The sequence below is a fragment of the Rattus norvegicus genome, chromosome 15 (assembly GCF_036323735.1).
Source record: "Rattus norvegicus strain BN/NHsdMcwi chromosome 15, GRCr8, whole genome shotgun sequence".
Taxonomy (NCBI): domain Eukaryota; kingdom Metazoa; phylum Chordata; class Mammalia; order Rodentia; family Muridae; genus Rattus; species Rattus norvegicus.
The window spans coordinates 33,198,449-33,213,782 of NC_086033.1; the positions used below are offsets into that span (position 1 = coordinate 33,198,449).

At 48.2% G+C, this 15,334-nt stretch overlaps 1 protein-coding gene across 8 annotated transcripts; it reads right to left on the bottom strand.

Moving 5' to 3' along the window:
* Positions 1–8,000: 8,000 nt before the first annotated feature.
* On the bottom strand, positions 8,001–15,328 carry Dhrs1 (dehydrogenase/reductase 1). 8 transcript variants are annotated; one of them, NM_001007621.1, is made up of 9 exons: positions 14,935–15,286; positions 14,551–14,720; positions 12,497–12,640; positions 12,273–12,352; positions 10,074–10,206; positions 9,640–9,786; positions 8,910–8,979; positions 8,529–8,609; positions 8,001–8,397 (listed from the first exon to the last, which is right to left on the bottom strand). In NM_001007621.1, exons 2-9 carry the CDS (start codon positions 14,698–14,700, stop codon positions 8,261–8,263), a joined length of 942 nt encoding a protein of 313 aa, NP_001007622.1. In that variant the 5' UTR covers positions 14,701–14,720; positions 14,935–15,286; the 3' UTR covers positions 8,001–8,260. The 8 variants fall into 8 exon arrangements, with proteins under 8 accessions (NP_001007622.1, XP_063130197.1, XP_038949060.1 ...); XM_063274127.1 differs by lacking the exon at positions 9,640–9,786 and having other exon boundaries at positions 15,095–15,328; XM_039093132.2 differs by lacking the exon at positions 9,640–9,786 and having other exon boundaries at positions 14,935–15,075.
* Between the last annotated feature and the right edge of the window lie 6 nt (positions 15,329–15,334).

Consider the following 15,334-nt stretch of genomic DNA (forward strand, 5'->3'; position numbering starts at 1 on the left):
GGCTTCCATCCCAAACCTGACAAGATCTAGGTAGTCACTACAAGCTCCTAGTAAACTCTGGCTGCTCCTTTGTGCTAAAGTGACAGTAAGGTTGAGTCACCCATGTTCCTCAGGCACAGGCCCTTTGAGAGAGGCTCAGGCCATGTCTGTTTCTGCTTTTTTGTTTCTTCTGGAACTACTTCTCCAACAAGAGGAACATTAATCCCTCCTCACTTGGCTGGGCATGGTACTTGCTGACAGAGGTTACATGAAGTTGCCCCATTCCTTCTCTCTGCCTCTTTCCCAACATTCCTTGCAGGTCTAAGGAATTCCTCACAGGTTTCTCCTGATTCCCCATTATCAAGTTAAGTGCAGGTGGCTTAACTCTAAGCTGAGCCTGGAGATGAGCCCTGGCCAGGGAAACCTGCTCATCTCCCACACCTGGCCTTGGTTGAGTCCCCAGGATGCTGCAGGATGAGAGCAGTAGACAGCAGCAGCCCACTGAGAAGTGCAGACCTCTTGGCACAAGAGAGCTCCGACTGTCCTAGTGTGCTTTCTGCTATTGCGATAAACACCATGACCAAAAGTGACTTGAGGAGGAAAGGGTTTATTTGAGTTTACACCGTGACATTGGAGTTCATCATTCACAGGGAAGCCAAGGCAGGGACTGAAGCAGAGATTAAAAGGGAAGATGGTTGCTTATTGCTTGGTTTTCATGCCTTGCTCAGACTGTTTATGATATAAACCCAACATCACCTGCCCAGGGGTGGCGGCACCATCCACAGTGATCTGGGCTCTCCCATATCTAACTCAGTTGAGGTTGGTTTTTTTTCTTCTTCTTCTTCTTCTTCTTCTTCTTCTTCTTCTTCTTCTTCTTCTTCTTCTTCTTCCTCTTCCTCTTCCTCTTCCTCTTCCTCTTCCTCTTCCTCCTCTTCCTCTTCCTCTTCCTCTTCCTCTTCCTCTTCCTCTTCCTCCTCCCCCCCTCCTCCTCAAAATTTATTTCATGTTTGCGGGTACACTATTGCAGTCTTCAGACATACCAGAAGAGGGCATTGAGTGCCCATCTTTACAGATGGTTGTGAGCCACCATGTGGCTGCTGGGGATTGAACTCAGGACCTCTGGAAGAGCAGTCAGTGCTCTTAACCGCTGAGCCATCTCTCCAGCCTGAGGTTTCTTCTTTTTACTTGACCGTCTTTTCGGTGCCACGTTGATGAAGCTAACCAGCATGCTGTTGGAATTCCTGCACTAGGAGACTTAAGGCTAGAGTCTAGCATAGTGCCTGGCATCTGACAGCCATGTTCTTAGGGTGACCCCAGCCCTCCTTGAAGCGCCTTCTTGAGGAAGCTCTGTGTTGCTTGGAAGTGTGCTTTGTGTCCCAGCCTGACCTGTAACAGGACAGGCGGTGAGCTATGCTTAGGCTGTTTACTATGCGTCTCTTCCAAGCAGGAGCATGTCTCAAGGGCGTGAGAGCCCTTCCTTTGAAACGGACTGGAGAGAAGGAAGAGGCCCCTTTGGGTCTCTATGAGGATAGGGTCCTGACCCAAATGTCGTCTACCTAACAAATACAGCAGCCTGATCACATTCCTAACCCTGATTGCTGGCCCAGCTGAGCTACTGCTTGGCTCTTCCCTCCTCTCCAGTTCAACACCAGTCTCGCTTTAACATGTTCTCGTGCATACCGGTAATTCCAGCACTTGGAGGCGAGGCAGAAGGATCTGAACTTTGAAGTCAGACTGGAATAGTTCCAAGACAGACTGAGGTCTATAGTAATGCCTTGTCTTAAAAACCCACCCAACCAACCTCCTGAAATGACAAGTCCCCTCCTATAAGTCAGACGCAGATCTTCTAGATCTTCTAACGGTCTGCACGAACTGAACAAGATCTGTTTTCTGTTTGCACTTCTTTGAAACTGTTATCTGTAATCACCTGCAATTTCCGACTCTTTATTTAGCCATTTCTTTATTGTTCCTCTTTAGTAATGTTTACTTACATAACCACAATCTGTTGTTATAATCGAAGGTCAAAACCAAACATGAAAATGGAAATAGAGGCCACATTTAAAAAATGAAAATCAAAACCACCTCATGCCTGCCTGTGTGGAAATCTCTCTTCCTCCTCTCTCAGTCTCTCTGTCCCTCTCCTTCTCTCTCCTCTCCTTCCTTCCCCCTTTCTTCCTTTCCATTTCTCTTCATTTTGAGGCAGGGTCTTCTTATGTATTCAGAACGACGATGAATGACCTAGAACTTAATACGTAACCTAAGCTGGGCTTCATCTCGGGGAGGACATATATGCTCCATCTCGCTCAACTTCAGTTGTTTACTTTTGATCCATGCCAGTCCCTCCTTAGTCCCTGTTCATTCCTGGGGCAAATCTAACCTCCTTTGCAGCCCAGCATGAGACTCTGGACATGATCCTTGGATGGAAGCATCCACACCATGTCAGGGGGAACTCAGGGCAGACACAAATGAACACTGATACTCTTGGTTCCCTGAAGACAGGAACACAGGCAGAGGCAAACTTACTAGAGAAAGTTGTGGTGGAAAAGAAGGTCATAACCCCCAGGAAGGTAAACCCTGTGAGAACACAGGAGAGACCGGTATGAATCCTCCCGCCCTCAGCATGTTTTTCTCCCCAACACCCTACCCACCTTAAGACAGGGTTTCTCCACATAGCCCTGGCTGTCCTGGAAATCACTATGTGCTCACTATTTAGACCGGGCTGTCCTTGAACTCACAGAGATCCTCCTTCCTCTAACTCCCAAACACCGGTATTAAAGGCACACACAACCAAGCATGACTTATTACTTCTTGATAGCTGAAAGCACTTTGAGAGCGGGGCCGTTGCCTGTAAGCTTGTCAATCAGTGAGAGCTCGCCTCTCCTGGCCCGAGGTATGGACAAGGCTGCCATGAACATCGGCTGACTGGGAGACTGAGTTAGAGAAATGTTCTAGTGTAGGGGGGGGGGGTGGTGAAGTACAGGTAGGGGAGCTAGGGTTAGGAGGAGCAGGGAAAGGGGGAAAGGCAGGGTCCATAGAAGAGGTGCTTTACAGAAGGGATGAACCAACCTAGAGAGTGAAGATCTAGAACTAGAGTTGATTGAAGAGAAGCTGTGGTAGCATTGGGTTTTCTCTTTTATTGTTGTTGTTGTTGGTGGTGGTGGTAATAGTAGTAGTAGTAGTAGTAGTAGTAGTAGTAGTAGTAGTAGTAGTATTTTGGTTTTTTCAAGGAATGGTTTCTCTGTGAAACCCTGGTTGTCCTAGAACTCACTTTGTAGACCAGGCTGGGCTGGAACTCACATAGATCCACCTGCCTCTGCCTCCCAAGTGCTGGGGTTAAAGGCATGCGCCACTAGCACTCAGAATTGGGTTGTCTGAGGCCATCTGGAGGCTCTCTTCTTTCAGGAACAGAAAGCCAAACAGCTGAGAGGACCAGATATCCTACGTGATACCTCAAAGGTGTGTCAAGGTCTTTGAGTGTCCAGATGGCTAAGATCCAGGAAAAGAAAGGGAAAACAGCAGTTCTGGACTCAGCCACCTTTCCCGGATTTGCTCATTGGACTCAGGCTCCTTACTGACTAACTTGATTCCATGTCTGAAGCATCAGCCCCCAGCCATCTACATTACCTCATCTCTCCCTTGGCTACCTGGGATTTCCATCCTTCCTCAGGGGCCCAAAGGGGCCTTCAGCAATTGATGGAAACTGGGTAACAATGATATGCCCTCTGAACTGGACTTTGAGGCTCAAAAGGAGCCTTGCCCATAAGGTGCTTGACCTGAGTTCAATCCGTAACATCCAGGTACAGAGCCAGGAGTGGCTGCGCTCACCACTCCGAACGCTGCTGGGTAATGGAGACAGGAAGTCTCTAGAGGTGGCCAGACAGCCTGCCTACTTGAATAAGTGAGGCCCAGATCTTAGCAGGAGACCCTGTCTCAAGGAATAAGGTGGATGGGTTCCGAGTAACATCTGAGCTTTTCCTCTGGCCTCCACATGTGCACACATAACATGTGTACTCAAACACACTACTACATACTGCTCCCTCAAATCTTCTTTAATTTAAAAAAATTTTCTCAGATATTACAGTCCAACTGGTTTCCCTTTCCTCCCCTCTCCTCAGCCCCCCTTGCACCCACCCTCTCCCCCAGATCTACCCTCCACCTACATCCCCTCAGAAAAGGGTAGGCCTTCTGGGGAACCAACCAAACAAGCTACAACAAGATCAGGCTTACCCTCACCTCAAGGCTGGATGAGGCAAACCAGTGGGAGGAAAAGGGTCTCACAAGTAGGCAAAAGAGTCAGAGACAGCCCCCCACTCCCACAGTTAGAAATCATACAAAAACACCAAGCTACTCGGCCATAATGTATATTCACGGAACCTAGCAGCTATATTCATAATAGCCAGGAACTGGAAACAACCTAGATGTCCTTCAACTGAAGAATGGAGACAGAAAATGTGGTACATCTATACAATGGAGTATTACTCAGCTGTTAAAAACAAACAAAAAAATCATGAAGTTTGTAGGCAAATGGATGGATCTAGAAAAAGAAAATCAACCTGAGTGAGGTAACCCAGCCCCCAAAAGACAAATATGGTAGGTATTCACTTATTGGTTGTAAAGTAAAAGATAACCAAATCTTCTTTAAAAACAAACAAGAAAAAATTACAAATGAGCTTGGTGGTGGGGGTGTCACACATCTTGATCCCATCACTTGGGAGAGGCAGGCAGATCTTTGAGTTTCAGGGCAGCCTGGTCTACAGAGAGAGTTCCAGGCTAGCCTGGGCTACACAGAGGAACAACAACAACAACAACAACCACCTAAAACCAAAACCTTTGGAGTCTCAATCCCTTGTTTGGTTCAGTCATGACTGGCGTCAAGGTCCCACACATCCCTTACCATTTTTAAAGCTTTATTTTTACGCGGGTGGATGAATGTTTTATCTATATGGGCACTACTTGAATACCTGATAGCTAGGAGATTGGAAAGGGCACCAGATCCCCGAGAACTGGGGTTACAGATGGCTGTGAGCTACTACGCCATATGGGTGCTGGGACCTGAACCCAGGTGCTGGGCAAGACCTGCCAGTACTCTTAATGGCTGAGGCATCACTAATTTATCAGTCTAGAAGAAGGAAGGTCGCTTTAGGTATGACCCACTGCTCATATCCATGTTGGGAGCTGGCTGTTGAGGAGATCAGAGTAGGCAGAGGTCTGCAGGCTTTCAGAGCCCCTGCTGCCCTTTTCTCAAGCCCTCCCTCTTATTCCCCACTGCTGGTAGGGCAGGGAGTGTGTCTGATGACAGGGGCCTTTACCTAAAGATCCAGAAAGAATGGAGAGGTGAGGTAGGGGTGGGGTACAAAGCCAGACCTGGAGGTGGGCACTGGAAAAGGCCATCAGTGCCAATTTCAACTCTCTACTTTGAATATGTGTATCTATAGAGAATGCATTCTCCCCATGGCTACCTCTGGGCTGGTCATGGGGTACTTAGGAGACAGGGATAGGGCACTTCCCACTGTATGCTTTTTAAAAGCTTTGGAAATCCAGGCCATGAATGTTACCTCTAGCAATCACCAACCCCAGTAGACTCTGTGTGACAAGCTCCATAGACTGAGGCAGAAACTTCAAAGGAATGAGGCCTCCTGGAACCAGCTGTGGAACTCCTGGCCAGAACAAAATATTGAGCTGTTGTTCTCAAGGCAATTTGTCTGTTTTCTCTTCTATTCCCTATCCATAGTTACACGATGTTCCTGATGGCCTAGGCTGAGATTTTAAGTGAGAAAAATGGATAAGAAACCATCCCTTGAGACGGGGTCACTAGCCATGACCTTATGTCCGGGAAAACCAGCGCTTCATAAATCATTTACAGAATTACAGAATGGTAAACATTCCCAACAATAAAACCTCATATGGCTATATGTGTGTCATCGGAGGTGGGCTTTGGCGTACAGCAAAGAAGCCTTAAATAAAGAATTAAAGTAGTTTAAACTTACACCTTGAAGGTTCACAAAAAATAGGTACTAGATGTTAAACAATAACTGACCATGAGGGGTTGGGGATTTAGCTCAGTGGTAGAGCGCTTGCCTAGCAAGCGCAAGGCCCTGGGTTCGGTCCCCAGCTCCGAAAAAAAGAAAAAAAAAAAAAAAAAAACAAACTGACCATGAAAATTAACCTGTTCTTGGAGAAATGCCACTAGCCTTGATTTTGTGCTTTACTATGCCAAATGGCAGTGATGTTATCTGTCCTGTGATCGCTTCACTAAACACATCTTTCAGTACCTGTTTCATCATGTATAAAAATACTTGAGAGCTGCAAAATACACTCAGATTCAAACTGCCCCTGTGTTTGTGTCTGTTGTCATCGCCGAGTCCTTACCTACCTAGCCTTTGAGGACCCTCGTCCCAGGACCCCATATCTGATTGGGGTGGCCCATAGCAACCTCCCTGGGTGTCATCTAGGACAGGCAAATACCTTGCTCTGGTAACGGCAGGCCACATCTCAACTATCCCTTGGTATCCTGTCAGGGCTAAGCCCTCAGGCAAGCTGGCTTCTTAAAAGTTCCCTATGCCTGCTGCTGACATATTGTCCCCCATGTCAGGGACAGTGGCAGTCGTGTGTTGGCTCAGCTCCTGTCTGCAGACACTGCTTCCTGCACTCTCCCTTCAGCCCACACCTAGGCGTCATTGTATCCCTGATGACACTAATAGTAGGCCAGCCTCTCATGACTACGACCTGTTCTCCCTCTGCCCACACCTCAGCTCCTGGGAGCTTCTACTACAAGTCTGATCATGCAATCCTCCTGCAGCTGACAATGCTTGCCCACCTCCACTGGAAGCTTTCCTATTTGGGGGCCTGATAATCACGTCTTCAGTCTGTCACTCGTGCAGAACTGTCCTTGGCTTCCTAGAAATGCCTTGCTCTGTACTTAGTTCTGCGGAAGACCACTCCTTCAGGTGACAACGTCCCAAGAGGAAGGGCCAGGGTGCCAGCACACCAGTCTGCTTCCGCCCAGTTGGAATCAGACAGTATCTTCTCTCCCAGTTCCAGGAAGTTAAACACACCACAGGGCCTGCCTGTGTTGGAAGTCCAGAGGCAGCAGGTATTGTTGAAAAGATGGTAAAATTGAGAGTGAGTCAGAGAGGCCAAGCTCCCTAGCATGAGAGAGGGGTCTTGTGAGGAAGAACAGGAGCAGCTCTGAAGGTGAGCCTCCAATAGGGATCATCAATCCCTATTGATTCTCCTTTTTTTTGAGACAGGATCTCACTCTGTATCGCTGGCTAGCCTGGACCTCTCTATGTAGAATAGGCTGGCCTCAAACTTACCTGTCTCCGCTGTTTGAGTTCTGGGATTAAAAGCGTGTGCCTGCACCTACTTTTAATTTTTTTTTTTTTTTTTTTTTTGGAGCTGGGGATCGAACCCAGGGCCTTGCGCTTGCTAAGCAAGCGGTCTACCACTGAGCTAAATCCCCAACCCCTACTTTTAATTTTTTAATTAATTTTAATTAATTTTTGAGACAGGGTTTTGCTGTGTAGCCCTGTCTGTCCTGGGATTCACTATATAGGCCAGGCTGGCCTGGAATTCACAGAGGTGCTCCTGGCTCTGCCTCTCCAGTGCTGTGATTAAAGGCCTGCACTACTATACCCAGCTGATGTAACCTGTTGCCCTGCGGGCTGGTCACGTGACAATCCTGGCTGGTGGTACTCACCTCTACCTTGTTTCGGCAGGGTCTTTAGCTGTTCACCGTAACTGTGTATACATCACTGTGTGCACCAGGCTGGCTGGCAGGGGAGCTCACGGGGATCCCCCCACTTACGCCTCCCATTGCACACAGGCTCTGTGGGATTGCATACAGGCTGCTTCTGCATCTGGTCTTACAAGGTTTCTGGGACTTGAATCTGGTCTTCAAGCTTGCTCTGAGAGAGCTATATCTACTGAGCCACCTCAGCCCGAAAAGTTACACATTTTCACATCGATGAATCTTTTTTTTCAAATATTTGCCACTTTAACACAGAATGAGAACTCACAAATTGAAGGGGAGATGAGACTTTTATTAACTTCTACTTATAACCACTTATGACTCAAGCAAGCTATTAAGATGTAGGGACAGGGAACACCAAGGCACCAAGAACCTACCAGAACCCCCAAGATGCACTAGATGCCCAGCAGCCACCTTCTCTTCATGGTGAGGACATGGGATGTGGGAAAGTGGTTTGTTTCCCAAGAGCCCCACCCACCTGAGCCTCAGTGAGATGAGGTTCTGGAAGGGCTGGGATATCAGGTCAGGAGGTTAGAATTTGCTGGTGTAGAGGGTGACGATCCACTTAGGTACACGGAGGAAGCCGGGCAAGTAGGAGGCCAGCCATCTCAAGCTGGAGACTTGTGAGAGGGCATAGCCCAAAGAAAAGTAGTCTTGGACAGGGCGTCCTGGGAATAACAGAAGGGCAAGTAGACCTTTATTTCCTACTCCTGGGATACCCCAACTCAGGCTGAAAATTTGGGGGAAAGGAGCAGGGACCACAGTCATTGCTTGAAGCTGGTTCAGAGCAAGCACTTACCATCGACATCCTTAAGGCCGTAACGCCGAGCAAGGTCACAGGACGGCAGCACCTTCCCACTCAGGCTCAGGATATTGGGGTCTGTGGGCACACACATGCTTAGTGACGGAGGGGATTGGGAGTGGTGCCAAGTGACAAAGTGACTGGGAAAGGGTGTGGCTGGGGCTCGCATTGCAGCCCTGAGCACGAGTTCTCTGTGTTCACACCAAGGCTTCTGGCCACACTACCCTGCAGCAGTTTATAGCAGACCTCAAACCAGGAGACCCTCTGAGCCTCCAATAGACAGAAAAGACAGCCGTTGTCTTTTCCAGTCATCTCCCAAACAAAGTTAGGAACTGTCTGTGAGTGCCCCAAAGACGCATTGTCACCCAGTGCCATCACCTGTTGCCAAGGCCACCACACACTTGCCACTCATCTCTGTAGTTTCGGCCGATGAGAGAACTGATTTCATCTGAAAAATGGATTGAGAAGTTAAGGGTTAATTTCCAAGAGCGCTGCCTGTGCCTTCCCCATTCTCACCCATCCCACACAGACACAACTAAGCAGGACTTGCACAAAAGCATGAGAGCTCCCTTTCCCAAGTGCATAAACGGAAGGATCGGGGCATCCCAGAGCGTCTGCGCCTTCTAGGACAGACCAGGGCAAGGTCACTATGTGGCTTTGGTGTCGGACAGCCTTTCCTGTTATGACTCGTCCCATAGAACATGTTTCCCTCCTTCCTGTCATTTCTCGTTGCGAGGGGCTGAGCCTATGCCAGCACACCTAAGCAAATGCTCTAACACTGAGCTACACTTCCAGCTCTATTCAAGTTTCTCACGCTCCCTGGGTTTCCACTTCACTATCTGTAAACTGGAGTTATTAACTGCTTTACAGGACGGAAAGAAGTGCTGCGAGCTCAGCCTGTGCCTGCCCTAGGAGGCACCTCGTGTGTGGAACAACTGCTCTCGTTTTAGGAGTCTCACTATGCAAGCCTGCTGGCCCGGACCTCACGCAGGAACCCTCACCTCTGCCTCATGAGTGCTGGGATTACGGACGCACTGCTTACGCTTGTTACTGCCCGAGACTGGAGAGATGCCTTTGTTCTCTATTCCCCTCCCCTCCCCTTGCCAACCTTCTTAAACAGAGGATCTTCAGGCTGCTCCTCTTTTGCTACATACTCCTTCACCATTTCTGTTTGCACCAGGCCTGGCCACAGAGATACGTAGCTGACTCCATGACGCCGTAGCTCATGGGCACAGTCAGCAGCCAGTTTGTCGCACTGTGGAGGGAGAGGAGGCAGAAATGAGAACCCGAACACCTGCCCGTCTCGCCTTCCTCTTCTGCCCTCCCTGAGTCCATGAGGATATCCCAGCCCCCGTCCTTCTCGAGAGCCCTGATGTTTCTGCCACCATCTTTCCACATTTGATACCTACTCTGGCGGATGGAGGGAGGTCCACACAATGGAACGATCAGTGCATGGGACAGAGAGAGAGATGAAGGTCTTACGGCTCTGACAACTGTTGACACTGTAGTATACCTCCCCAACTCCTGTGCCTTAGTCCTTACCGCAGCTTTGCCCACACCATAAGGGACATTGAACATATGCTGCAGCCCCCCGGGGGAAGAGACAACCACGATAAGTCCTTTGCCAGCTGGTACCATCAGCCGTGCCCCATACACAGAGCATAAGTAGTGGCCTCTAGAAGGGATCGGGGAAGAAGAAGAAGGAAAGAGTTCTGTGAATGCTGGTTCCATTGCTTCCTAAGCCCTCAGTATCTGTGGTCAGCATAGAGGCTTCACAGCAATAGCCAAAGGCCTGGGGAATCGGGCACAGGCCATTCCAAGGGAAAAACTGATACGATTAAGGGTACTGAGACAGAGTATGCGTGACATATAATGAAGGAGCTCTTGCACCGTAAACATAAGACAGGTCAGGGGTGTAAGCCATGTATCTGGTCAGCTGGGTTCTTGGGACAAACCTATAATCTTAGCACTATGGAGGTGGAGGCAGGAGAATCAGGAATTCAGGGACATCCTTGGCTACACAGTAAGCTTGCAATCAGCCTGGGCTGGATGAGACGGTGTAACAAAACGAGCAGAATAGAAAGTTCTCGAAAGACGGGATGCAAATAGCCAAATAAATACCCAGGAAATGCTCAACAACCACAGCCACGGGAGATGTGAATTAAAACTGCTTTCAGACCTCCTCCTGGTCAGAGCGGCTTTCATCAAGAAAGCAATCCACAAGTGCTGGTGATGATGAGGGGAAAGAGGAGTCCTGTTCACTGCTGGTGAGAATGCAAGTTCGTGCCTCCACGATGGATGTCAGTAAGGGGGTTTCCTCAATGTCACCCAGTACCCTGTACTCGGGCAGGCTCTAAGTCAACAAACCACACAGACATTTGCATTCCTATGGCTGACCTATTCACAACAGTCTAGAAATGGAACCAACCTAGACGTCCGTCCACTAACGGGTGGATAAATGGAGGGGAGGAGATACAAAACTGAATCTTATATAGCTGTAAAGAAAGATGAAACAGGAGTGAGGGAATGTAACGTGAATAAATAAATTAATGGGGAAAAAAGAAAACGAAAGCATGTCATTTGCAGAGAGTGAATATGACTGAAAAACAATTATTATTGTAGTTACTATTTTTGAAACCAGAGTCTCTCTACATAGCCCTGATACTAGTGGACCAGGCTGAGCTCAAACTCGCAGAGATCTGCCCTGCCTCTGCCTCCTGAGATTAAAGTTGTGCACATCCACATCTGGCACTGGAAACCATTAAACAAAGTAAGCTGGACTCAGAAAGGCAAATTAATCTCTCATATGTGGATCCTAGGTTTCAAACTACACATGTTCACACACATATATAGGGCAGGAAGCGCTCTAGGGAAGGAGGGAAATAGAGAGGGTAACAGGAAACAAGTAACAGGAAGAGAGAGAACTAGTGAAGAGATGCAGAGGTCAGTGGGGCTGAGAATGAATGAGAACCAATTATAACAACACACGTGTGGAGGGATCAGAACTGACGTGAGCATATGCATGCTACGTTAATTAGCCCATCCTTAATCATTTGAGCTCTCCGTCTAACCATTTTTTTTTTTTTTTAAAAAAACATAGCCCATGGGTTATGTGCAACACTGAGAGAATCCTTCCTTCTGGGACTTGTACTTAGATGGGCAAAGAATGAGGCCAGAACAAGGCTGACATCTTGTTAGAAAAAGCTGAGTTAGGAGGTAGTGCCTACCTTTAATCCTAGCACTTGGGAGGCAGAGGCAGGCAGATCTCTGAGTTTGAGGTCAGCCTGGTCTACAGAGAGTTCCAGGATCAAGAAGGCTACACAGAGAAACCCTGTCTCAAAAACCAAACCAAACCAAACCAAAAAGGCAAATTGAGACAAAGCAAAAATTGTCATTTCCAGGTTGCCTGAGATGGCTCAGTAGGTAAAAGCTGTGTCCTGTGCAACCTGGAAGGCTGAGTTCAAGCCCTGAACTCACAGAAAGACGCAGAGAAAGAGAACGGACTCTCTGGAGTTGTCCTCAGATCTTTGCATGCACCATGGTGGGCACAGAAAAACATACAACCATGCACGCACAAGAAAAAAAAGGTGATATTCTTAGGTGCAAACCCACAGGCATGGAACTTGTCCAGAAGTAAGTGTGACAAACAGAAGCCAGAAGGGAAAGAGTCTTTTAGGAAGAGGCCCAGGCTGTGGGGCTACTAAACAGGAGGCGCCTAGGCTCTGACAGTGAAGCACGCACCTGAGTCCAACATTGTTTATATCATCCCAAAGGGAGGCAGGTGCTTCCCAGAATGACTTGGTGGTGGTGTTCAGGATTGCCTAGAGGACATGAGAGTGATTAACTGGGTGATTGATTGGCATGAAGGTATAAAGGGCTGGTTAGTGGGACCATGCATGGAGATAAAGACTCAAGGGTTGGGGGTTGGGTTTGGAATGGAGAGTTGGATCGAGTTAAAAGGTTACCTGTACACCAGCATAGGCATTATTGACCAGAACATCTAGCCGCCCCTGCTGTTCCCGATCTACTTGCTCAAACAGGCTTTTCACCTCACTCTCCTGGCTTGAATCACACACCACTGGTACACACCGGCCCCCGAGGGATTGTGCCTGGAGAGGAACAGTGAGTATGAGTTCACAGGAGTGTTATTTTCCTAACTCAAGTGAGTTTAAGAACTGAAGAGCTCAGGATTTAGCCAATAGCTCGGACATGACATGCAATGGCTCCCTCTGGTGTCTGAATCTCACCATAGTGGTACCTCCCAGGAAAGAGCAAGGAAAATTGGACCTTAGGTTCAACATCAGCATTAACTGAGGGCTACCATCTGCAAGGCCTTACTTAGTAATTATTCTGCAAGTCCCAGGCAAGAGATGAGGCATGGTGTCCACTCTCAGAAAGAAGTAACACTCCTCTTTGTCCTTTCCGACTCTCCTGCTGCTCACTTGGAATTCTTACTCAGTTCAGATCTTTTCCTCACTCAACCAATGCTCTGACTCGATAATAACAATAATAAAAAAATCAAAGCTATTAGGCATAAACTATTGCCACTTCCTATCCTGCCTCGACTCTGAAAGATGTGACCCACCTACCAGCCTCCAGAGGAAGAGGAGCACCTATTTTTCCAGAGGCGGGAGTCGAGCTCAGGGTCCTGCTCCTGTTCTGCTCAAACTGCAGCAATGCCTCCCACTGCTCACCTGGCCTCAAGTCCCTTTCCTTAAGACACGTCTTCACAACCTAGTCAGTGTGAACTATCTAAAGCATGCACATTTTAAAGTATCTTCTAACAGGATCACCAGACTAAGCCAACTAACGCCTAAAAGCTTTTTTGATAGGCTCTTACTACATAAGTTGAAGCAGGGCTTCAACTCTTAATCTGCCAACACAACTTCTCCAGTGCGAATCATATAGGCACGCAGGTCATACTGGCTCCTCCTGCTAACCCTGCCCCATACTGCTCCCCTCCACCCCCAGGGTCTTACCCTGTAGTCCTGGCTGGTTTGGAACTCACTACATAGACCTTAAAATCACCTCCCGAGTGCTGGGATTAAAGGTGTGCAAAACCCAACCCCTTTGCCAGGGTGAGTTTTGTTTGTTTTTGTGTATTTTGTTTGTTTTTCAGTGCTTGGGATCAAACCCAGGCCTGCACACCTACTAACCTGTGCCTCAGCCCCTCCTGGTGGCCTCTGAGAACCATTACTCCCTCTCTGGCCTCTTCACCATTGCTCTTTGCTTAGGTACCTGGAAATGGTTTTCATAACTTCCTTACCTAATTCCTATCCAAGACTTGTTCAAGATCACCTCAAGAGGGCTGGAGAGATGGCTCATTGGTTAAGAGCACTGGCTGCTCTTGCAGAGGACCCAGGTTTAATTTCCAGCAACCACACACAACTGTAACTATAGTTTTAGAGGATCTGAAATCCTCACACAGAGAGACATGCAGGCAAAACATCAATGCACACAAAATAAAAACCACTGCAAGTGGTGGTGCACACCTTTAATCCCAGAACCGAGGAGGCAGAGGCAGTCGGGATCTCTGTGAGTTTGAGGCCAGCCTGAGTCTACACAGTGAGTTCCAGGGCAGCCAGGGCCATGTAGAAAGGCAGAGAGAGGGGCTGGGGATTTAGCTCAGTGGTAGAGCGCTTACCTAGGAAGCGCAAGGCCCTGGGTTCGGTCCCCAGCTCCAAAAAAAAAAAAAGAACCAAAAAAAAAAAAAAAAAGAAAGGCAGAGAGACTCTGTATCAAAAACAAACAGATCCCCAAAACAACAACAAAACAACAACAACAAAGAAGTAAACGAATACAGTTCAACAAGTCTTGCCTAAATTAGAGGAAGCCACCAGGACAAATTTTTTTCTTTGTAAAACCTGAAACTCTCAAACAGAAAGATTTTTCTCCCCATTAAGCTCACTTGGTAGAAAAACTCAATCCTACATTATTTATTTATGGTACTCAGTAAACATTAGTAATTTGTTGGGCGGGGGTATAGTAATTAGAGTGATTAACTCAGGAGGTCACTTACCTCCTGGGCAGTAGCTCTAAGGGTGTCCAAATGGCGGCCGGTAATGTAAACTGTAGCACCTGCTTGGCAAAGCTGTAAGGCAATGCCACGGCCAATACCCCTGGAGGCCCCAGTTACCACACACACTTGGCCCTTCATAGTCATTATCATGACTCACACCAAAGGGGTATCTGTGGAGGTAAAGAGTCGCTTAGAGGGAATCTTGTAGATTGTGTGCTGAGGCAGGTCTCTGTGAGGGCTTAAACAGGCTGCTAAGCTTTGACTATTTTGAGGGGAGAGAAATTTGAGAGAAGGTTAACTGAGTCAGTCTCAGGCCAGGATGTCCCTTTAGGAGTCCCAGGGCTGGGTGGAGACTCCAGCGTTACACAGAGTACTATTACGAACCTCTGAGTGGGGATAATTCGATGGGGAATCTGGCGATGTAGTCTAACAGGGTATGTCCACGAAGAGTCCTGGGCTCTCTGGAGTTCTGGCTACCCGTGGCTATCCGTCCAGTCCCACGAAGAACCGCGAAGCCCTGAACTGTAAGTTAACAGAGCCTTACCTGCAGCAGACACAGCCTCTGGGTTTCTTTCTGCCCAGATCGCCAGTTCTATAGTTCGAGAACTTTGATTCTAGCCTCGTCGGAGTGCTTGCCTGGATGGAAGTCCGGGTGCGGGTGAGGATGAGTCGAGGCTAGCCCCGGAGTTGCAGGCTCAGACCCGGGGGTGGAACCCGCAAATGGGGAAGGGCGACCTGTAGCCACGCCCATCATGCCCTACCACCCCGTCGCAAACTCATGACG

What these genes read in the sequence shown, in the direction of transcription:
- Dhrs1 (NM_001007621.1), bottom strand. Translation starts at nt 14,700, where the DNA reads ATGATAATGACTATGAAGGGCCAAGTGTGTGTGGTAACTGGGGCCTCC. An exon ending in ATGCCTATGCTGGTGTACAG is followed by an intron (nt 12,353 to 12,496) that starts GTAACCTTTTAA and finishes CATGTCCTCTAG; the next exon opens with GCAATCCTGAACACCACCAC. An exon ending in ATAAACAATGTTGGACTCAG is followed by an intron (nt 10,207 to 12,272) that starts GTGCGTGCTTCA and finishes GATCCCTTCTAG; the next exon opens with AGGCCACTACTTATGCTCTG.